At 38.6% G+C, this 25,184-nt stretch overlaps 1 protein-coding gene across 2 annotated transcripts; it reads right to left on the bottom strand.

Annotated features, from left to right (window-relative positions):
• Positions 1-392: 392 nt before the first annotated feature.
• Positions 393-24,960, bottom strand: LOC120858789 (arylacetamide deacetylase-like). Of its 2 annotated transcripts, none has more exons than XM_040235095.1 (5): positions 24,587-24,960; positions 10,060-10,282; positions 8,399-8,468; positions 6,979-7,150; positions 393-3,633 (listed from the first exon to the last, which is right to left on the bottom strand). In XM_040235095.1, the coding sequence occupies exons 1-5, from the start codon at positions 24,722-24,724 to the stop codon at positions 3,040-3,042; spliced, it is 1,197 nt and encodes a 398-aa protein (XP_040091029.1). In that variant the 5' UTR covers positions 24,725-24,960; the 3' UTR covers positions 393-3,039. The 2 variants fall into 2 exon arrangements, with proteins under 2 accessions (XP_040091029.1, XP_040091039.1); XM_040235105.1 differs by lacking the exon at positions 24,587-24,960 and adding an exon at positions 17,403-17,551.
• Between the last annotated feature and the right edge of the window lie 224 nt (positions 24,961-25,184).

Genomic DNA, 25,184 nt, shown 5'->3' with positions numbered 1-25,184 from the left:
CACATGTGTAGTTAAAACTGTCAGGCAAGTTAGAGAGCCATCAAAGGGGTTTGAGCTGAAACACTCCTTTTATATGCGGGAGACTGTCAACTGGAGCTCTAAGTTAACTTTTTCCAGAGAAATGTGGTCAGGGATAGCCCCTGTTAGTGTCAGAAACGTTGGTGAAAGTCATAAAATAATAAAACAGACAGATTCTGGTTTGGGGGTAGATGCTTGAGAAGGCCCAGGGGGATTTCCTTGAGGCCTTTTCTCGCCTTTGCCTATCAGGCCTCTTCCTCATGACCTTTGCCATGGGCGGGATTCCCCATGCTGGCTCCTGGCACCTGGTCCTCAATTAAGTACTACATCTCAGATGACAGTTAATGGAAGGCACAGATAAAATCTTATGGATATGTGTTCATGATGACCCAAGAGTTCCAGAGAACTCAGTGGAAAGATTATAGGAATTGAGAAGGGATTGTAGAAAGGGGAGAATCAGGGACAGGGAATATGTTAACAGAGATTAGCGGGTGAGAAATGAAAGTGATTGAGAGTGAGGACTGATGTAGAGAGGGGTAAAGATCAATTAATGATAGCCAGTTATCCCTTCTCCAATGATCTTCCCAACCCAGGAATTGAACCAGGGTCTCCTGCATTTCAGGCAGGTTCTTTACCAACTGAGCTATCAGCAAAGCCCAAAAAGTCATCGGGACACCTATTCTCTTATTCATCCTATTGTACTTGGTAAAAACCAAAAATGGGGATCTAGATGGACTTTTGTAATAGAAACTTAAGTTGAGAATAGATGATTCTTTTGTTGCTGTTGCTTTATTAGTTATTGATCCCTCTGTCTGCTATAACTTTAGCCTGGAAATCTGAGATACATGCAACTGACATCAATTTGTTGCATCATTATATTTACGTAACTTTAAAAAATACTTTTGTCATATGTTATGTCCATATTTAAATATATCTTTCTATTCCAAATTAAGACTATGTCCCCACCTGGTAATTAACATACCTTGTTTTGATTTATGGGTAGATTATTTGAAGGAGGTAAAAGAGTGGGGCATACAGATACAAGTAAAAAAGTCCTCTTCAACTGAGTATACAAATATTAACAGTACACAAGTATCCCAGTGGTGCTCCATTTGGAACCATAAGTATGATTCATCTATACTTCTGTCTCATGTAATGCTGCTGCTGCTGCTGCTAAGTCGCTTCAGTCGTGTCCAACTCTGTGCGACCCCATAGACGGCAGCCCGCTGGGCTCCCCCGTCCCTGGGATTCTCTAGGCAAGAACACTGGAGTGAGTTGCCATTTCCTTCTCCATTGCATGAAAGTGAAAAGTCAAAGTGAAGTCATTCAGTCGTGTCCGACTCTTAGCGACCCCATGGACTGCAGCCTACCAGGCTCCTCTGTCCATGGCATTTTCCAGGAAAGAGTACTGGCGTTCCACAAATAACTTAGCAATTTTGTTTGTCACTCTACTAACCCCCTGTGTATTTTCCACAAGTAATTTAAACCATTTATGCCTACAGAATTTGTGACCTAACTGCCAGTTGTTTACTCAATTCTCTCTCATGGATTTATGCAAAAAAACAAACACTAATTTTGTTCAGGACGTTGTGTACAGGTTAAAAAAAATATTACTCCTTAAGCAACCTTGACAGTTATGTGTGTCCACATGAAATACAGTTCTGTAGAATGAAACATAAAATGAGACATATGTTGGGTAGGACTTGCAGAAATGCTATTATTTTTCTTGATAAAAACAGAAATGAAAGTTTCTGATTCTCCCATTCCCCTAACCTGCACCTCTTTCTACCTGATAATAGCTGAGAAGGAATGGAAAGAAGCCTTGACTTCTGATGGTTGGGAGGAGATGCCATTCTAGCCCTGAACTGCCTTCTTCAGTATTTCTCCAAAATTACCAAACATTACATAATATATGGTCATTACTGTTTATTTGCTATGGTCTATGCTATAGACTCAATGTGTCCCCCAAGTTTCTTATGTTGAAACCCTACCTTCTCTTTGAGGTATTAGGAAGTGAAGACTTTGAGAAGTAATTAGGATTAGATGAGTTCATAAGATTGGAGTCCTTATGAATGAAATGAGTGTCCTTATAAGAGTCATAGAAAAGCCTGCTCCCTCTCTTTGTTCTCTGTCATGGAAGTCACAGTTTGCAATGCAGAAGAGGGCTCTCACCAGAATCTGACCATATTGACACCCTGAACCTCCAAAACTGTAAGCAATAAATTTCTATTGTTTTATAAGCCACCAACTCTATAGTTATTGTTACAGCAGCCCAAATTGACTAAGACAGACCAATAACTTAGCGATTTTGTTTGTCACTCTACTAACCCCATATAGACACAGGAACTTTCAGAGATCAAAATTTTCAGTTTGGTTTTGTGATTTCCTCTATGTCCTGGGCTTCACTCATCGCTGCTACATGTAGAGTTACTGCCTCCCACTTAAATGCCCCTCATTTGTCAAAAGAATAGAGATACTTTTTCCTAAAATGCCTATGAGATCATTGGCACTGATTCTGGTGTCTGAGCACATGAAGAAGTTTGCATTAAGAAGTGAATTTTGCAGTAATAAACAAATGATGTTGTATTGAGGCTAACACTCTGAAAAGAGAATTGGCAAGAAAATATGATTGCTTATAAGGCAGCATTTCAAGACTCCAAATCCATGCCAACTGAAGCTCTAGCATTTCACAAACCAGATGTATTCCTTTAAACTTTCTTCTCAATAGTAATACCATTAGACAAAAAACTAGGGCTATAAAGTTATAAGAAATGACTAACAGCAGCAAGAAAAAATATAGAATATAAATATTAGTTAAGGTACAGACATGAGTAAACAACATTTATAATAAGGGACAGAGAAGAATCTGCTGAGTTAAAAAAACAAACAAAATACAGTGGTTATGAGAACCTTAGAAAGGTCACAGATAATCAAATATCAATGGAAACACAACCTTTTCTCACTAATTTGTTTTCTACTCTGAGGTTATATATTTTTATGAACCACTGTTCAGATATTTTACTATAAATTTTCACTTAACCAACTCATATACTGTTTTTCTATTCTGTATCCAATTTTAAACCCATGATAAGCAAGTGCTCCATGGAATCCATCCTCAATGTGGTTATGGGTCACCCTAACTCCCGCATTCTGGAGTCTAGTGACATACATGATTCCATCATCTCTTAATATATCATATTGACAGGTGATGACATAGGTCAGGGGCAAATTACGCAATCTATTGTCATCAGCCAACAAGGGAGCCGCCCTCACATCTAGAAACCCTGGATACTTTTTAGCCAGCTTAGAATTACCATAAGTTGGACTCTTATAAAAATGCCCTTTCCTAAACTTCTCAGGGAGCAAAGAACTCCAATTAACAAATTTGAACAGATGGCTTGATTCCACTGGTACATGTTGATTGAAGAACATGGCTTTTTCAAGTGATCTGTCTGTGGTAAAGTATCCACTCCACAACCTGACCGCAAATGATTTGGTCAGACCAAGATTTGAGTTTTCCCGATATGATGGTAAATCCAGATCAAGACACTGAAGGGCAGGATAAATTAAAGACTGGGTCTTGAGTTTGATCTTGACATCTGGGTCATCTATGAGCTGAAAATAATTTAAAGTTTATCAAATAGTAATTTCATTTAAAAATATATTTTAAATTTAAAAACAACTGATATGAGTTAAATTCAGAATCTCAAAAAAATAATCAGAAACAAGAAATATATCTCAAAGAACATTCCAATTTTCAATTATATCTAAGACTAGGTGTATTACTTAAATACTATGAACATAAACAGTGATAGAACCCAGGTCTCTTGCATTGCAGGTCATACCATCTGAGCCAACAGGGAAGCCCACTACTTTTCTTATGGATGGGGAAAAAGACCATCTAATCTGTGGTTATAAAGCAAAATATCTACTCTTACATTGCTAAGAATGGAAATCAGAGGAAATTGATATATTTTAAATAAAAATTATATATATATATGTTATTATATTAATAGAATCCCTTGGACTTCAAGGAGCTCCAACAAGTCCATCCTAAATGAAATCAGTCTTGAATATTCATTGGAAGGACTGATGGTGAAACTGAAACTCCAATACTTTGGCCACGTGATGCAAAGAACTGACTTATTGGAAAAGACCCTGATGCTGGGGAATATTGAAGGCAGGAGGAGAAGGGGATGACAGAGGATGAGATGGTTGGATGGCATCATTGACTCAATGGACATGAGTTTGAGTAAGCTCTGGGAGTTAGTGATGGACAGGGAAGCCTTGTGGGCTGCAGTCCATGGGGTCACAAAGAGTCAGACAAGACTGAGTGACTGAACTGAACTGATATCAACAAGCAGTAACATTTTTTTTAATTAATTTATTTATTTATTTTTTATTTTACTTTACAATTCTGTATTGGGTTTGCCATACATTGACATGATAGGAGAAGATCATGTCATTAGGAATTCTAATTCAATGCTGACACTAAACAAATAAATCTTGGATAAAAGTCTAATTGATTTTAATGTTTAAGTGTTTCAAATATTCAGATTAGTGCATTAAGACAAATGTATCTATAAATTAATATGCATACATTTGGGGTGTACTAAAATTTTTCCATCAATAGGATGCATAACCCAAAATATTTGGGAACCAGTAATACTGAGCATGGGGCTTCCTTGATGGCTTAGATGGTGAAGAACCTGCCGGAGACCCAGGCTTGAGCTCTGGGGTGGAAAGATCCCCTGTAGGAGGGCATGGCAATCCACTCCAGCGTTCTTGCCTGGGAAATCCCATTGATAGAGGAGCCTCTCAGGCTGCAGTCTATAAGCCTGCACAGAGCCAGACACAACCGAAGCGATTCAGCAAGCACACACACAATATTAAGCATTACATTTTAGGAGATGTTTCTATGTACATTTATATGGTTCCCACATTGAAATTGCCCAGGATCCCTCATAGATTAGCTTCTCTAAGTGTGGTCCCTGCTGCTAAGTCAATTCAATTGTGTTCGACTCTGCGCGACCCCATAGACGGCAGCCCACCAGGCTCCCCCGTCCCTGGGATTCTCCAGGCAAGAACACTGGAGTGGGTTGCCATTTCCTTCTCCAATGCATGAAAGTGCAAAGTGAAAGTGAAGTTGCTCAGTCATGTCCGACTCTTAGCGACCCCATGGACTGCAGCCTTCCAGGCTCCTCCATCCATGGGAATTTCCAGGCAAGAGTACTGGAGTGGGGTACCATTGCCTTCTCCATTGTGATCCCTAGATGCCTAGTATCCAAATCACCCAGGGATTTGTTCGAAATGAAAATTCTTAAACCTAGCCCAGACTCACTAAATTAAGTTGGGAGAAACCAGCAATGTGTGTTTTGTCATCTTTCAGGTGATTCTGATGCAAGGAAAAATTTGAGCTCCACTGGTGTGGGTCATAAACAGTAATTACTGAAGCCATATGCACTCTGGTGATGCTCAGAGTAAAGTATAATGGCTAGAGGAAGTTCATTTCTGAAAACTTGATATAGAGTTGAAGAGAGCACAGGACCCTGACATTCTTTCCTTTGATATAAATATGACATTTTACACACACACAGGCATATGTGAGTGTACACACACACAGGTGTGCAAAAGCAAATGGCAACAGTGTTTATTTTATTTCATTTAGATCACAGGAATTAGGACTAGTTAGTAGAATAAAATATTTAAAATTTCATTACTAGATTATTTTATGTAAAAATAATTTCTGAATTTAAATAACCAGTTCAGTGTTTTATTTCAGGTAAAATTACCACATTCCATTTATCTTGGTACCTAGTATGAAGAATGCTGTTTAGATCGGTAAAGGAATGGTAATTATTAAATGGCTTCCCAAGTGGTGCAGTGGTAAAGAATCTGCCTGCCAATGTAGGAGACACAAGAGAATGTGGGTTCCACCCCTGGGTCAGGAATATCCTTTGGAGTTGAAAATGGCAACCTTTTCCAGTATTCTTGACTGGAAAATCCCATGGAGAGAGCCTGACGGGCTACAGTCCATGGGATCACAAAGAGTTAGATGTAACTGAGAGACTAAACATACACAATTATTAAATAGGTAGCTCACAGTGACTGATTTAGAGTGAGTTAAGGAGATCCAACCAGTCCATTGTAAAGGAGATCAGTCCTGGGTGTTCACTGGAAGGACTGATGCTAAAGCTGAAACTCTAATACTTTGGCCACCTCATGCGAAGAGTTGACTCATTGGAAAAGACTCTGATGCTGGGAGGGATTGGGGGCAGGAGGAGAAGGGGACAACAGAGGATGAGATGGCTGGATGGCATCACCAACTTGATGGACATGAGTTTGAGTGAACTCTGGGAGTTGGTGGTGGACAGGCTTAATTGCCTTGAGGCATGTGGGATCTTTGTTCCCTGACCAGGGTCTGAAAATTAATATTGATATATGAAAATTATAATTCCCTGTGCAAGCAAATATTATCTGTGAACCGGCTAACATGTTTCTTTATAGGCACTTTGATTATTCTGATAACACTTTTCATGCAAGGGCGATCAAACCAGTCCATCCTAAAGGAAATCAGCCCTGAATGTTCATTGGAAGGACTGATGCTGAAGCTGAAACTCCAATACTTTGGCCACCTGATGCAAAAAATTGACCCACTGGAAAAGACCCTGATGCTGAGAAAGATTGAAGGCAAGAGAAGGGACAATAGAGGACGAGATGGTTGGATGGCATCACAGACTTGGTGGACATGAGTTTGAGTAAGCTCCAGGAGCTGGTGATGGACAGGGAAGCCAGGCATACTGCAGTCCATAAGGTCACAAAGAGTTGGACACCACTGAGCGACTGAACTAAACTGATTTATATAATAATAACATAACTTCACTGGTATTTCAATGTTTGAAATAAATGTATTAAGTGTAGGATATTTTTTAAAAAATCAAATAAATGTGAGTAATATACCTGTTGAGTCACGGCTGCAGCTAAATTCCCTCCAGCACTCTCTCCAGATATACCAATTCTTTCAGGATCTACACTGTACTTGTCAAGAACATCTTGGTTTAAGAACCACTTTAGTGCATTATAGACATCTTCAAATTGGCTTGGAAAGTGATGTTCAGGTGCTAGTCGGTAGCTGTGGGCAGAATAACAATGTTCTTTAAGTCAGTTACTGTTAATCAAAAAATGTCATGAATGTGCATGCTCTAACCTAAAAATCAAAAGTAATATTTTTCTTTAGCAACCTCATGGTTTAGGTCATTATGAATTCAAAGACAAACTTCATCTTTATGATTGTGCTTGACATGAAGGTTTTTACAAGTGCCATTTTTACATAAGTAAAATCTTGAATGACAAACTTGGACTAGATTAAAAAGAAAAAAACAAAAACCCTGGTGATAACTTCCTGAAACTAAACTTCTCCCAAAATGTTATTTTCTTTGTAGTCATTACACTTTATTAGCAACCAGTAAGTAATGAACAAATCATAGGAATTATTCTATTTCAACTTAATCTAATGATCAAGTTGGCATGCAAGGGTCACTGTTTTTTACATAGCTTCTTCATTTTTCTATTCATTCCCATTGGGTTTCTTTTCTACTGTTGGTCATTAACATAGAATGCTTTTTGAAACTAGAAAGTGAAAGTGAAGTCGCTCAGCCGTGTCCGACTCTTTGCGACCCCATGGACTGTAACCTATCAGGCTCCTCTGTCCATGGGATTTTCCAGGCAATAGCACTGGAGTGGATTGCCATTTCCTTCTCCAGTGGATCTTCCTGATCCAGGGATTGAACTCAGGTCTTCTGCATTGTAGACAGATGCTTTACTGTCTAAGCCACCAGGGAAGTCGATTTTGTCTGAATTCCCACATGTTACTTGGTGACTAACTGCTTTTAATGAAGGATTAGCCCATGAAATATATACTAATTTCTTTAAATATATCTTATTGGTTAATCCTCAAAAAACCGTATAATATACAAAATATTATGACTCTCAGTTTACACATGAGAAAACAGATCTAACATGATATTTAACTGGCAGCCATCCAATCGATTCTAGCACCAGGTTTTGAAACTCATTTTCTGACTCTGAAGCCCTGCTAATTAAGAATAGGCTAAAAGTCCATTGGAGGTCCTTTGTCCATGAAATACAATAGTTAGATTTTATTATAAAAATTTCTTGACTTGCTCTTTTTGATCCCTACTTGACCTAACTATAAAACTCTTTTCTATCTGACTGTTTTCTGGTCATGCTCAAACTCATTTTTTCTATTCTCATCTTTTCAACTTCATTCATTTGACATAAGGAATGACCAAGACTGCTGTGAGCATCTGACTGCATAAGGCATCTGGCCAAAAACCACATGATCCCACAGTGTTCTTACTTGGTTGAAATGACAACAGCATCTAGTATAACAGCTGTCCGTCTTGATAGAAAGTCAATATCAAAGAAAGCTGAAACAAATGAAAATAAAATCTGAGACTGACAGATGAACTGAAGGTGTTCCCTTCAGCAGAAAGCTTACTACTCTACTTTGTTCCTCAATAAAATGTTCTAGGAAAAATATTTCTAAAATTTCATCATAGCTACAGAACATAAATTCCTCTATTCAGTGATCCTTTTACATATGTCTCATTTTTACACTAAATTTATTAAACCAACTTCATTCTCTTCAAGATTAATCTCTGCTCCCTTCATTTAGCAGCTGGAATGTGTTGAAAAAATTAATACAGAAATATTAACTCCCTGATACTTGGGAAATCACTGTCTACTGAAGACAAGTACAGGGAGGGATAGCTGTATAAGCAGACAGGAATATTGCAAAATATTAGTTGCTGTAATAAAAGAGCATAGAAAGTGCTCTCTGGAAATAGTATTAGACTCCATCAAAACTGCCAGAGGAAGATAAAGAGTAAAGGGGAAGTAGGGAGAGCTGAGACCTGATTTATATATTCATATTTTCTGAAAGGCAGACAAAAATATGTGCTTTCTGGGACTTTTTTTTTTTTTTTTGGCCATGTACACAGGATGGGGATGGGTCACACATGTTTGCTACTGGGCTTGGGTAAATTCTCCCTTTTGCATATAAGAAAAGTTTAAGAAAATATAACTGAATTTGTCAGAAATAGGAAGAGAAAGAAATCATAAAATGCTAAAGGGCAAATATCAGGATACAATGTTGTTGCAAAGTTGCCATCAAGTGAAAGGAGGAGTATGAATAGTTTTGTGACAATTTTCAAAGTTGGGTGTTGACTATTCTTAAAATGTCAAATATATACTAAGTTTTAAACTTTTATTTAACATTTGCTACAAAAAGTTGTCAATTCTTCTCTTTACTGGGTCCAATTCCCTCCTACTTCCTCTAGGTCAGACAAATCTCACCCCATCCTCCCCCTCTCCACATTTCCTCAACATCTTCATGTTCCACTTACAAGCACATTCAAAGGCCTTCCATAGATAAATACAAAATATATATAATAAAAATATATTTATCATACATAAAAGTTTTTATAAGTAAAATTATATATAATAAACATGTATTATATATAAAAATGCATCAAATAAATTGAAATGTGCATGTGTCCTATATAAAATAAAAATAAAATACCCTTTTTCAACTCTGTGCTTCTTTTCCATCTAATACTTTCCTTCTCATTTCCTTCATAACTAAGATTATTGAAAAACTGGCATCACCATCTCCATTTCCTCATTTCTCATCTATTATTCAACTCACTTCATTTTGGTTTTCATCACAATGTTCCATCATTTCTGCAATTAACAAGTTTAATGCTGTATTTCTAAGTTCATAAAATTCTTTCCCCTCTTACCTGTTATCTGCTACTGCTTTTGACATTGATTATTCCTTTTCAGAAAGAGATTTAATATAATTCCTTTAAACTATTAATAGCATAGGTCCAAAGAATTAAACTTCAGACAGCTGAAGCATTCTGTTATCTATGATAATGTTTAACATATGTCAAAGTCAACATCTTAATAAAATGTATGCTAGGTGATAATCTAAAATTTTCAACAAGAGGCTCATACCAGCACTTCCCATATGCCAACCACCACCATGAATATAAAATAAGCCTCTTCTTAGCGTCTCTGACTTCTGTTTTGGTAAATATATACGGACAGGAACATTGTTGAAAGTTGTCTCCATCACAGTGACATTTTCATCAGATGTAGGTGGGACTTCTTGAATGCTCATGAAGAACCTTGCAATGTCCATGAAATGACTGATTCCCAACAGCTCAGCAAAGTGACACTAAAATAAGAGTGAAGGGGAAAAACACATAGAGGTTATAGATATCAAATGCCAATCCTGTTAATGACCCTAGAAGGATGCACGTGTGTTCCTAAAGGTCCTGCATCACACTGTCACAGGTGAATCTGAATAGGTGCAGAATCTTTACCCCAATAGTTGGCCTTAGATTTTTTTAAAAAACATAAAGAATTATTGAAGTATTACAATATGGCCGATTTGATACTTTCTAGAGTACAAAGATAAACAAGGTAAGTTCTCTATATAAGCTCAAAAGTCATGTGGGAGAAATGGATACAGAGTCATAAAACAACATAACCAATGTCTCATAGACATATACAGAAAACTCTGGCAGAGGTCAATAAACTAGATGCCTGAACATAAGACCTGGGGAGGAGTTTTCAAATATTGGTGAACTCTGATAACAATATTGAAACGGGAAGAAAAATTTGGCCAAACAAAGAGGAAATCTCACCAGAGGCCAAAGGAACAGAAACAGGAAGTGCAGGTGATTTACTAAACCATAAAGTAGTAAAGCTAGCAAAGCTATTATAGTATGATTGACAAAGGATATAGTTTAGAGGGAGTTTTCAGAAAAAAAAAAAGAATGTTTAAGACATGTGCTGGAATCACCTACCAGGATCAGACTGTGCATAGTGGGGGAAGGGCCTTTCTTAAGAACAGCTGACTGCCTTGTGCTCTTATATAGTTGTTCCTGAATGTGACTTTGGTTCAAGAGCCTAGATGTCTGTGGGGAACCTGTTCATCTCAAAGTGCAAGTTCCTGACTAACTGTGATGACACCATGTTTCCCCATCTTCCCCACCTGAGCTTGGGAATAGCGAATGGATGGCTGGGCAGCTCTTGTATTCTCATGAAGACCATACTGTGCCCTTCACACTTGGGAAGGAAGCTCATGCAACTACTTGCTATTTGAAGCTATGAATCATGCACCCTGGCACTGGGGTCTTCTGTTCTTGAGAGTTATTTGAATGCTTCTGATCTGCTGCTATCCTTCTGAAGAGAGGTCAGCCTAGCCCAGAGCCTGGGCATGTGGATATTTTAGGCAAGAGTGCTCTTGAGGCTGCTGGGACCACCTCATTGGACTGGCTGCCTATCCTAAGAAACCATCCGTTGTAAGCTTGCGCCAACACCGTGGTATCCAGCTGTGAGGACTGGAGAGGAGGTGAAGTTGGTCCATCATGGCCTCCATACCTTCCTCAGAGAGAAGTGCTGGTGAAAAATTTCACAACTCTAGCATGTCCGAATGAGACCCCAGATTCTTTAGAAAAATGTTTCCACTTGCCTTTGGAAAATATTTTGTTCTTACCCTAGTTTAGTGGCAACTACCAGCATCTCAAACCAGCCACTGAAACTCATCTGTGGTGTCCGTCCTCGTCCTCTTACAGCTGCCCTAGACCTCAGTCCTGAGTAGTCTGAGCAGTCTGCCTCTCATCCGTGCTGTCTGCTGTCATATTCTCCAAGTCTTCTCTAGTAAGTATTCAAAGGGAAACATCCAGCTTTCCCTGCTGCCTCCTGGAGATGGCCCTTAAAGGGACAAGTGGAAGATTACCATCAAAGATCTGAAGTAAAAGAGCCTGCTGTTCCAGCCCATGCCCTGTGAACCCAGGAAACTGCATAAAATGGAGTGTTGCTGGCTGTGTACAATAAATGCCAAAAATTCGGTTGTGGTTTCATCAAACAAACAAAAAGACACGTGCTGGAATTAGATAGCTGACTTGCTTAAAGATAATAATGCCCTCGTTATCAATGTTAAGTGACATGTTAATGCATGAAATGTAGTAGCAAAATAGTTATTGAATGTAACACCTGTTCAGTTTAGTTCAGTCGCTCAGTCGTGTCTGACTCTGCGACCCCATGAATCGCAGCACGCCAGGCTTCTCTGTCCATCACCAACTCCCGGAGTTCACTCAGACTCAAGTCCATCGAGTCCGTGATGCAATCCAGCCATCTCATCCTCTGTCGTCCCCTTCTCCTCCTGCCCCCAATCCCTCCCAGCATCAGAGTCTTTTCCAATGAGTCAACTCTTCTCATGAGGTGGCCAAAGTACTGGAGTTTCAGCTTTAGCATCATTCCTTCCAAAGAAATCCCAGGGCTGATCTCCTTCAGAATGGACTGGGTGGATCTCCTTGCAGACCAAGGGACTCTCAAGAGTCTTCTCCAACATCACAGTTCAAAAACATCAATTCTTCGGTGCTCAGCCTTCTTCACAGTCCAACTCTCACATCCATACATGACCACAGGAAAAACCATAGCCTTGACTAGACGGACCTTAGTCAGCAAAGTAATGTCTCTGCTTTTGAATACGCTATCTAGGTTGGTCATAACTTTTCTTCCAAGGAGTAAGCATCTTTTAATTTCATGCTGCGGTCACCATCTGCAGTGATTTTGGAGCCCCCAAAAATAAAGTCTGACACTGTTTCCACTGTTTCCCCATCTATTTCCCATGAAGTGATGGGACCGGATGCCATGATCTTCGTTTTCTGAATGTTGAGCTTTAAGCCAACTTTTTCACTCTCCACTTTCACTTTCATCAAGAGGCTTTTTAGTTCCTCTTCACTTTCTGCCATAAGGGTGGTGTCATCTGCATAGCTGAGGTTATTGATATCTCTCCCGGCAATCTTGATTCCAGCTTGTGTTTCTTCCGGTCCAGCATTTCTCATGATGTACTCTGCATAGAAGTTAAATAAGCAGGGTGACAATATACAGCCTTGACGTATTCCTTGTCCTATTTGGAACCAGTCTGTTGTTCCATGTCCAATTCTAACTGCTGCTTCCTGACCTGCATACAGATTTTTCAAGAGGCCGGTTAGGTGGTCTGGTATTCCCATCTCTTGAAGAATTTTCAACAGTTTATTGTGATCCACACAGTCAAAGGCTTTGGCATAGTCAATAAAGCAGAAATAGATGTTTTTCTGGAACTCTCTTACTTTTTCGATGATCCAGCAGATGTTGGCAATTTGATCTCTGGTTCCTCTGACTTTTCTAAAACCAGCTTGAACATCAGGGAGTTCACGGTTCACATATTGTTGAAGCCTGGCTTGGAGAATTTTTAACATTACTTTACTAGCATGTGAGATGAGTGCAATTGTGTGGTAGTTTGAGCATTCTTTGGCATTGCCTTTCTTTGAGATTGGAATGAAAACTGACCTTTCCCAGTGCTGTGGCCACTGCTGAGTTTTCCAAATTTGCTGGCATATTGAGTGCAGCACTTTCACAGCATCATCTTTCAGGATTTGAAATAGCTCCACTGGAATTCCATCACTTCCACTAGCTTTGTTTGTAGTGATGCTTTCTAAGGCCCACTTGACTTCACATTCCAAGATGTCTGGCTCTAGATGACTGATCACACCATCATGATTATCTGGGTCATAAAGATCTTTTTTGTACAGTTCTTCCATGTATTCTTGCCACCTCTTTCATAATATCTCTGCTTCTGTTAGGTCCAGACCATTTCTGTCCTTTATCAAGCCCATCTTTGCATGAAATGTTCCCTTGGTATCTCTAATTTTCTTGAAGAGATCTCTAGTCTTTCCCATTCTATTGTTTTCTTCTATTTCTTTGCATTGATCACTGAAGAAGGCTTTCTTATCTCTTCTTGCTATTCTTTGGAACTCTGCATTCAGATGCTTATATCTTTGCTTTTCTCCTTTGCTTTTTGCTTCTCTTCTTTTCACAGCTATTTGTAGGGCCTCTCCAGACAGCCATTTTGCTTTTTTGCATTTCTTTTCCATGGGGATGGTCTTGATCTCTGTCTCCTGTACAATGTCACGAACCTCATTCCATAGTTCATCAGGCACTCTATCTATCAGATCTAGGCCCTTAAATCTATTTCTCACTTCTGCTGTATAATCATAAGGGATTTGATTTAGGTCATATCTGAATGGTCTAGCGGTTTTCCCTACTTTCTTCAATTTCAGTCTGAATTTGGCAATAAGGAGTTCATGATCTGAGCCACAGTCAGCTCCCAGTCTTGTTTTTGCTGACTGTATAGAGCTTCTCCATCTTTGGCTGCAAAGAATATAATCAATCTGATTTTGGTGTTGACCATCTGGTGATGTCCATGTGTAGAGTCTTCTCTTGTGTTGTTGGAAGATGATGTTTGCTATGACCAGTGCATTTTCTTGGCAGAACTCTATTAGTCTTTGCCCTGTTTCATTCCGCATTCCAAGGCAAAATTTACCTGTTATTCCAGGTGTTTCTTGACTTCCTACTTTGCATTCCACTCTCCTATAATGAAAAGGACATCTTTTTTGGGTGTTAGTTCTACAAGGTCTTGTAAGTCTTCATAGAACCATAATAGTCCCCATTAAGGGAAAAGTTTGGTGAGGTGAGTAGTTGGGACTCTGTGCTTTCACTGCAGTTTCCACAGGTGTGATGCTGGGAAAGATTGAAGGCTAGAGGAGAAGGGGCCAACAGAGGATGAGATGGTTGGATGGCATCACCGACTCAATGGACATTTGTTTGGGTAAACTCCAGGAGTTAGTAATGGACAGGGAGGCCTGGCATGCTGAAGTCCATGGGGTCACAAAGATTTGGATATGACTGAGCGAATGAACTGTATTAAACTGAACTGATACCTGATTGGGGAACTATGTTAGTAATTGGGGAACAATTACTTTTGCACTAACTAGGTTAGTGCAAAAGTAATTGTAGTTTTACACTGTTGAACTTTGCCACTTGATACTAGAATATATTCTTAAATAAATTTTGTTACATTATACATCATTTTAAGGCACATTTCTCTCTTTATGTTTTCTTTTTGCTAATGATTTATTATGTGCTATTTATTTTATATTTATTTTAGGCTATAGATATGATGCTAGACAAAAAGCAAATTCAAGAAATTTTTTTTTATTCGAGTTCAAAATGGGTTATAAGGCAGTGAAGACAACTCACAACATCAACAACGCATTTGGCTCAGTAAATGCTAACAAGCGTACAGTGGAGTGGTGGTTCAAAAAATTTTGCAAAGGAGATGAGAGCCTTGAAAATGAGGAGCATAGTGGCTGGTTATCAGAAGGTGACAACAACCAGTTGAGAGCAATAATCAAAGCTGATCCTCTTAGAACTACACAGGCAATTGCTGAAAAACTCAACATCAATCATTCTATGTTCATTTGGCATTGGAAACTAATTGCAAAGGTGAAATCTTGATAAGTGAGTGTCTCATGAACTGACCAAAAAAGAAACAAACCGTGGTTTTGAAGTTATCATCTTCTTTTATTCTACACAACAATGAACCATTTCTTGACTGGATTGTGATGTGCAATGAAAAGTGGATTTTATGTGACAACCATCAATGACCAGCTTAGCAGCTGGACTGAGAAGAAGTTCCAAAACACTTCCCCAAGCCAAGCTTGCACCGAAAAATGGTCACAGTCACTGTTTGGTGGCCTGCTGCCCATCTGGTCCACTACAGCTTTCTAAATCCCGGTGAAATCATTACATCTGAGAAGTATGCTCAGCAAATTGATTGAGACGCACCAGAAACTGCAACACTGGCAGCTGATACTGGTCAACAGAAAGAGCCCATTTCTCCTCCACAGCAATGCCTGACCACATGTCACACAAGCAACACTTCAAAAATTGAACAATTGGGCTATAGCATTTTTCTTCAACTGGCGTTTTCACCTGACCTCTCACCAACTGACTACCACTTCTTCAAGCATCTTGACAACTTTTTGCAGAGAAAACACTTCCACAACCAGCAGGATGCAGAAAAATGCTTTCCAAGTGTTTGTTGAGTCATGAAACATAGATTTTAATGCCATAGGAATAAAGAAACTTATTCCTTGTTGGCAAAATGTGTTGATTGTAATGGTTCTTATTTTGATTAATGAAGATGTGTTTGAGCTAGTTATAGTGATTTAAAATTCACACTACAAAATTACAATTATGTTTGTACCAAAAGTATTCCATAAGCTGTGTGGCAGGGTCAAAAATAAAGGGAAAAAAAACCCCACAGTGCTAGAGGTATGATTAATGCAAGATGCTCGTGATATAATTTCCAACCTTTACTGACTATTGTTAGAAATAGATATTCACATAAATAAACTCTAATAAAAGGCAGAGCAAAAAAAGACCTTGAATGGCTGCTCAGGTAGAAAGAGAAGACAGATTAGTTCTGAAAAATAAGAAAGTTTCTGATGGGTGCACTGTTTGATTTCAACCTGTTGAATGTGAAAAATTATGGTTGCTTAAAATTTTTAGTCAGACAGGAAAAACAATTTGATCAAAGGCCTAAAGAAAAGAAATTTTAAAAGTGTTCATGAACACCATTTTATCTGGAAGCTAACTTGCTTGGTCTATATAGTTGAAATTTCAGTGGGAAGCTCTGTTAACACTGCAGCATGGGGAGCCACTTTCAGAACACAGTGTCTATTTTTCTTTTGTAAACATATCATCAAGCAGCTTAATGTGTTCTAACTAGCTAACAACAAAATAAATGCTATCCATATATGATATATACATATATATCATTAAGTATTACTTTGCCGACTAAGGTCCGTCTAGTCAAGGCTATGGTTTTTCCTGTGGTCATGTATGGATGTGAGAGTTGGACTGTGAAGAAGGACTGAGCGCCGAAGAATTGATGCTTTTGAACTGTGGTGTTGGAGAAGACTCTTGAGAGTCCCTTGGACTGCAAGGAGTTCAACCAATCCATTCTGAAGGAGATCAGCCCTGGGATTTCTTTGGAAGGAATGATGCTAAAGCTGAAACTCCAGTACTTTGGCCACCTCATGCGAAGAGTTGACTCATGGGAAAAGATTTTGATGCTGGGAGGGATTGGGGGCAGGAGGAGAAGGGGACGACAGAGGATAAGATGGCTGGATGGCATCACTGACTCGATGGACGTGAGTCTGGGTGAACTCCGGGAACTGGTGATGGACAGGGAGGCCTGGCGTGCTGCGATTCATGGGGTCGCAAAGAGTCAGACACGACTGAGCGACTGAATTGAACTGAACTGAACTGAACTGAACTGATAATGATCAAAGAAATGCTAGATCTTCCTCAGTTTCCAATGAGGTTATGTCCTGGTAAATTCATTGTAAATTGAAAATGTTTTAAGTCAAAAATGCATTTAAATATATATAACCTACCAAACAGGCTTCCCAGGTGGCTCAGTGGTAAAGAATCTGCATGCAAATGCAGGAGACAGGGCTTCAATCTCTGGATCAGGAATATCCCCTGGAGGAGGAAATGGGAATCCACTCCAGTATTCTTGCCTGGGAAATCCCATAGAAAGAACCTGGCGGGTCACAGTCCATGAGGTCACAAAAAAGAGTCAGACATGACTGAGCAACTAAACACACACCACCCACCAAACATCTGCTTAGCCTGCAGTAGGGCATAATCATCTAATGCAAAATTTATTGTACAATAAAATACTGAAATTGTGTAATTTACTGAATACTGTCCTGAAAGTGAAGAACACAATGGTTGTAGGAGAGAGTGGCGTAAGTATGTAGGTTGTTTACATGTGCGATCAAGGGGTTAACTGGGAGCTACGGCTCCCTACTGCTGTCCAGCATCATGACAGGGAATCACCCACATATCTCATGCCTGGGCAAAGATCAAAATCAAAATGTGAAGTACAGTTTCTACTGAATGTGTATAACTTTAGCACCATCATAAAGTCAAAAAATCATAAGTCAAACCATCATGAATCAGGAACTGTCTGTACTTAAAACAGTAATTTAAACAGTGGGCATTGTGAAACATGACCTGGGAGTTAAGCTGACCATACTCTATTATAGGTCATTTCCAGTTATTATTCTATATTATTTAGTCTGATGTCTCTGATTAATTTGATCAAAAATAAGTAGTATTATGATTTGTACAGACGTTGTAGTCAGGAGTTTTAACTAGATATTCCTGAAGTTAAGAGGTTGGTTATAGTCAAAAGAAATGGTAAAAGTTGGCATGTAATTAATAAATCGATTGATGATATATAGGTAGGTAGACAGATAAAAAGATACAAACAGCTTTTAATATATATTCACTTATATATAATGTGCTGCTGCTGCTTAGTCATTTAGTCATGTCCAACTCTTTGCAACCCTGATGGACTATAGCCCACCAGACTCCTCTGTCCATGGGGATTTTCCAGGCAAGAATACTGGAGTGGGTTGCCATATCCTCCTCCAGAGGATTTTCCCAATCCAGGGATCGAAACTGGGTCTCCTGCATTGCAGGCAGATTTTTTTTACCACTGAGCCACCAGGGAAGTCATATAATGTGCTACCTATATTTATACTGAGTTAGGCATTTATACCCATATCTAATCCATGTCTAAATCTGTATTCAGTTGTGTCTCAATATTCATATCTCTATTTATGTCAATGAAAACTCAATTAACCATCAGTTAAGAAGAAAAAATAGGCTTTTTATTCAAGCCAAATTGAGGATTATAACCCAGGAGACAGAATCTCAGAAAGGTCTGAGAACTATTCTGCTGACTAGAAGTCAAACACACAGTCATATATATTTTTGAGCAAAGGATCATGCATCAGAATGACATACTGATATTTTACATAAAGCTTACCAAGGATACATAGTCCAAATAAGCATATATGAAGGGTGTAGTAAGTTATCATGACCCCTTACAGAATTAGGAGAAAATGTTATCCTTTTAAGTTACACTGATGGCTTCCCTAGTGGCTCAGTGGTAAAGAATCCACCTGCCAATGCAGGAGACAGAGGGTTCAGGGAAGATCCCACATGCTACAGAGCAACTAAACTCATGCACCACAACTACTGGACCTGTGCCCTAGAGTCCAGGAGCCACAACTACTGAAGCCCAAGCACCCTACAGCCTGGTTGCACACTAAGAGGACATTGCAATGGGAAGCCCACATAACGCAACTAAAGAGTAGCTCCCACTCGACCCAACTAGAGAAAAGCCCATGCAGCTATGAAGACCCAGCATAGCCAAAAATACATAAAATTATATAAAAAAGAAGTTGCATTGCTAGCATCAGAAGAAAGGATATATATATATATATATATATATATATATATATATATATATAACTACACTTATAGTTGTTTTTAATCTTTGCCAAATATTATGCTTTCCATTTGTGTACCAATTCAATTCTTACCAAAAACGTGGTAAACAGTAATATATTCCCAGATTTTTCAGTTGAGTATGTTGAGGTGGGAGAGGTTAAGAGACATATTTATGACTAGTCATCCAATAAGTGCTATATGTGGGACTCCAGCCCAGGTCTGATCCCTGAAGCCAGGTGTCACTCCTGACCGGATAATATGTTGTCCCATAGTGGCCACAATTATGAAATGTCCATTGAAGACACAGTGTGACAGTGGGTACAGTGTTCAAGGATCCCTTAGTGTTCAAAGAACTTTCATGGGTGTGAGAGATTGGACAGAGAGACTGGGCAGGAACCGAACTCTGAGGGCACCTTGGGCCCTGCCCAGGGTCCAGAAGAATGGTGGTGGTTCCCATGGCCTCCTGCGTTTCCCCACCCACTCATGCTACACTTGGTTCAAGTACACAAATATCCCTCCTATTAAGCTGCTGGGCTTAATATTGCCTAGCAGCTGTCCTCAAGAGATGTCAGAAGACAGACTCACAAAAAGCGCTGCCTTAATGTTACAACTGCAGCCAGAGGAGTAGAACTGCATGCAGGTGAGAGTGAAGTACAAATGCTTAGTCAGTGCCTGATAAGCTTAGAAGATCAACTATTCTATAGCTATAAGGATATTCTAGGTCTTCTCCACATTCTGGTCTTTCTACACACAAACAGCTCCACACACACTGACCTTGCCCCCAACACCATGGTATCCCCTATCTGTTCCTCCTTGCTGTACACAAGGGGTAGAGACTGTTACTTCCAGTGAACCATTTTCCATCCCCTTTACTTTTCAATGTGGAAACAATTTTTAATTATTTTAAATGTTAACATAGAAAGGTGATATTTAGGTCACAAGCATTTATTTACTTAATTTTAACAAATTTAAAACTCCTATGACCTATGACATAAAGTGTCCACATTTTTCCCAAGAAAATAATTTATGTTAGTTTAGCTGGCCCTCTGGCTTTCAAGCATCTGTCTACAATGCAGAAGACCCGGATGCAATTCCTGGGTCGGGAAGATCCCCTGGAGAAGGAAATGGCAATCCACTCCAGTACTACTGCCTGGAAAATCTCACGGACAGAGGAGCCCAGTAGGTTACATGTAGTCCATGGGGTCACAAAGAGTCCTGCGGCTTCCCTGGTAGCTCAGAGGTTAAAGCGTCTGCCTGCAACGCAGGAGACCTGGGTTCCATCACTGGGTTGGGAAGATCCCTTGGAGAAGGAAATGGCAACCCACTCCAGTATTCTTGCCTGGAGAACGCCATGGACGGAGGAGCCTGGTGGGCTACAGTCCACGGGGTTGCAAAGAGTCGGACACAACTGAGCGACTTCACTTTCACTTTCTGGCTTTCAATCAAAGTTAAGTGCAGAAAATACAAGGCCTCTTTCAAAACGTAAATCACTAGACTCAAGTATTTTATCTGCAAAGAATAAGATTATTTAGTTTCAAGTAAATATTTTTAAATGATAGGAGAATGGTATGGAGAAGGCAATGGCACCCCACTCCAGTACTCTTGCCTGGAAAATCCCATGGACGGAGGAGCCTGGTGGGCTGCAGTCCATGGGATCACTGAGGGTTGGACACGACTGAGCAACTTCACTTTCACTTTTCACTTTCATGCATTGGAGAAGGAAATGGCAACCCACTCCAGCGTTCTTGCCTGGAGAATCCCAGGGACAGGGGAGCCTGGTGGGCTGCCGTCTATGGGGTCGCACAGAGTCGGACACAACTGATGTGACTTAGCAGCAACAGCAGGAGAATAGTATATGTTATACAAGTTAAAGATGAGTATTTATACGAAAATAGGAAATCAACCTTGAATATTCATTAGAATGACTGATGCTGAAAGCTGAAGTTCCAATACATTGGCCACTTGATTCGAAGAGCCAACTCACTGGAAAAGACCTCGATGCTGGGAAAGACTGAGAAGGGGGCAGCAAAGGATGAGATGGTTACATAGCATCACCGACTTAATGGACATGAATTTGAGCAAACTCTGTGAGATAGTGGAGGACGGAGGAGTCTGCGTGCTGCAGTCCATGGGGTTGCAAAGAGTCAGACATGACATGAGACTGAACAACAGAGTAGTTGTCACGTGTTGTGTAAGAAAGTACTAAGTATAAAAAAATTATAGGTGACTTTGTATTTTCACAACTTTTTAGAGTTTACTAGGAGGTGTAACGTTAATAAATACATAACAAAAGACTAAGAAGTCACCACTGTGTTACAAATATAGCCCAGTGTCCCTGGAGTCTGAATTGAATAACAAGAGTTTTAGTTTCTTTGACTCTATTTGGTGAAGTATGAAGAAACTAGAGCAGTAGCTTATGGACATACCTTCGCAGATTATCTTTTTTTCTTTATACTGACTCTATACTCTGGGAGCAATTTTTACGTAAATTTGAAATATTAAATGATAGAGAGGGAAAATTCTCACTAATGCAAGAATTTATATCCCTCAGTGTAAGGACAAAATGTTTTACACATCTTAATCAATCATACAAGGATCTATCACCTAAATATATATATATATAACTGAATTTCTGTTGAGAAAACAGTGCCTATGCCACTGGCTGTACCTAGTCAAATTTCTGCAGATTAAGTGTGGTTACTCGGCAATTTGGAAACTCAAATGAGTATTGGGTTTCAAAATGTTCATCCTTTGGAGGTCAACCAGTGATATCTTTGAGAAGGCCATAGCAGCAAAAAGAAGTAAAAAGGGCTGCAAGAGTGAGTGACAAATGGAGAAAAAAAGAATAGAAGGTAATAAAACTAACAAATTTTAAAATAGCCTTAAACCTAGGAAGTTTCAAAGTGTCCCAAAGCAAATAAGTAAAACCTTACAATCTGGTGTAAGGGTAGAAAATGCTTTCACAGATGTCTATAATCCCAAACCGGGTATAGGTCTGAAAATGTTATTTGATTGCCATGTTATTTCTTATCAAGACTAAATGCAACCTCAGAGTCCTTTTATAGTCTCATATTACCTTTCAGAGTAATGCTGAGCAATCTATCAGAGTTGGCATTTTAGTAAACTATATTTGCAATTCCTATTTCAGGAGATAATGCTGTATCACCAACTAGTTGATAGTTGATGGTATTCAATGATTTTCATTTATCTTCATCATTGGATTATTAAAAATTAGAATTACCATTCTTTAACTTATGCTTAAGTTGATTGGTAAAGAACAAAGTAGTATCAGGTGGCATTAAATTCAAGCAAAAGTTTTGTTTTTTCTTTTTGGGTTGAGGAAAATGATTGAAAAAAACCTGGTTACTTTCTTGAACATGAAGTGAAGTGACTGATGGGCTTTTTAGAGGTTTTGATAAGATACTATATTATATGGTAATCTGATATACTTAGCAAATTAAATATTTTCCTTAAGAAAAAAAAGAAAAGAGTGGGAGTTTTATGGTAAATCTACATTTTTTTCCCTTCTATGTGAAACCAAACAATGCAAGGGAAAAAGGAACAGATAAATAATTAAAAAGATAACAGTTACTTCTGGGCAATTTTTTAGTATAGCAACTTGTCCCAGTAATCAAGCCTCAATATGTTTCAGTCTTTGATCATGGTGAATCTCTTTCATTCTTGGAGTAAATATCCATTGTCTTTTATTAGAAATTTATAAATTTATATATACATAGTGTTAGGAGCTCTAAAGCAAAAATACTTTAAGGAAAAAAGTCTTGACCTTTCCACCCTTCTCCAGTACATTCTTTTAAGTTTGTCAAAGAAAAGCTATCTCATCCAAATAGAAATAATACAAAAAGTATGTGAATAACATTCATGAAAAAACAAAAACTCATGCAAGGTACTGTGTACTATAAGAAAAATAATAATAGCCTCCAACATATGAAGAAAACAAGTTTAAAAATAATTGATACAAGGTAGATGAAATAAATTACACAATGCTTCAGAACAAATAATATAAGAAAAAAGGTCACAAAGCAGAAGTACAAATCTTTAAGGAAGATATAAGAAGATATTTGGAGGTGATCTCTAATTGAAAGGAAGAGGTGACTGAAAAATGGTACTGGTAGAAATCAGAAAAGGAATAAGAAAAAAGACAAAATAATTTCAGAAATAAACACTGAGTTATAAGAAACTAAAGCAAACTGTTATATATGATAGAAACGAAAAAAACAAACAAAAGAAAATCGCAGAAGATTAAGTGTTATAGAGAAAATGACATTTTTTCCAAAGACAAACATGGACTACATGTGTACATAAATGTATACACACACACACATAATTAATCCAAATAATAAAAGAAATCAAAACGATCAATCAAAATCAACCAAGAATAACTTTACCAAAAAAATGACTTGAAGCTATATTCCACCAAAACTGACCCAAACCCAATAACATGTACTATAAAATTACTAAAAATGATCAAATCACTAATAAGAAAATAAAAATGAGACAAGCATCGCACTTATTCAGAGCTACGTTAAGCTCCAGAAAAGTGCTGAAACTAAAAAAACATATACAAGAGATGTTGAGCCAAGGGTTTAATACCCAGACTGTCTATGAATTGTTTTTGTTTTGTTTTTGCTGCAGGGAGGCAATTCACTACACAGTTAAAGGAGCGAACTATATGGCTTTATTTCCAACTAATTAGACTCAGAAAAGAACCACAAGTCTTTGAGGACCACCCATGAACAGGAGGTAGTGAGCCAGCCATGCGGGATCCTATCACTCAGCAACTAAACCCTTCAACTGGAAACCATGTTCCTTGTTTCCCCTGGGTTTTTACCAGCTGACTTGTTCACAGGTATCTCAGTAAGAAAGGATTTGCACATCTGAATACAAGGTTACTGTATCGAATTCTGTAACTAATCACAGTGTTGCTCAATTCCACCATTTCTGAAGTTCAAAACGCTTCATTCTGGCAGCACTCATGCCATGAAACTCACGATAAGACTTTTTGTCTTTCTTAGCCAGTCTATTTCGTCTGCTAGTATTTAAGATGGAAACTCCTTGACTACTCTCTCCATATTCAGTCTGTTTGGGCTCTGCATTAAGCAATAGATAAAATATTTAAAAGGTTTTAAAACCAGCAAGCAAACTTTGAGTAAAATTTCCAAAACAGCAGAAATTATTTAAAAAATAATAAAGATAATTATTTTCTCCTGATTAAACTTCTAAACATTCAGAGTCAATAAAAGTTTATACTTACCAAATGTGTCACAGTTTTCAAACACGTTGTTACCCACATTAATTTCCATGGCTCCTCAATATTATCCGGGAGAGGTGTGTAAACATAATATGCCCCAAGGACCCCCACAATCAGAAGCAAAATTGTCTTTCTTCCCATGATGTTTTCCAACTGCACGTTCTACTTGGCAGCAAAGCAAATACACTTCTGAAATATTTGAATGTTGAAATTTCATAACAGCGTTTGGATTTACTAAAAAGTGTTATCTAATTTCTTAGACACAAATTCCATTGGTCCAATTGTCATTCTGCAAGCTGTTGGGAAATAATTAACTCAGAAAAAATACAAAGAACTCTGTGAAACCCGTACTCATATTACCAGCAGGTTCTGTCAAGTACAACAGCCTTATAATGTTGCTAGGCAGTCAGTAAACAAACATTTGTTGCTCAATTACTGGTTGCAGAGTACGTTAACAGTTAGAGAAAAGGCCACAGGAAATACAAGAAACCCAGTGTATGCTTCAAATAACAAATCTCAGAGTGGGGGAGAAAAAATATGTTTTAACTATTGAGAGCTTTTACGAAGTATGATAGATATGGTCACTTGTATTTTATATTAC

The sequence above is a fragment of the Oryx dammah genome, unplaced genomic scaffold (genome assembly GCF_014754425.2).
Source record: "Oryx dammah isolate SB20612 unplaced genomic scaffold, SCBI_Odam_1.1 HiC_scaffold_2, whole genome shotgun sequence".
Taxonomy (NCBI): Eukaryota; Metazoa; Chordata; class Mammalia; order Artiodactyla; family Bovidae; genus Oryx; species Oryx dammah.
Note: the sequence above shows the minus strand (reverse complement) of the source record. Positions and strands in the feature narration are given on the sequence as shown.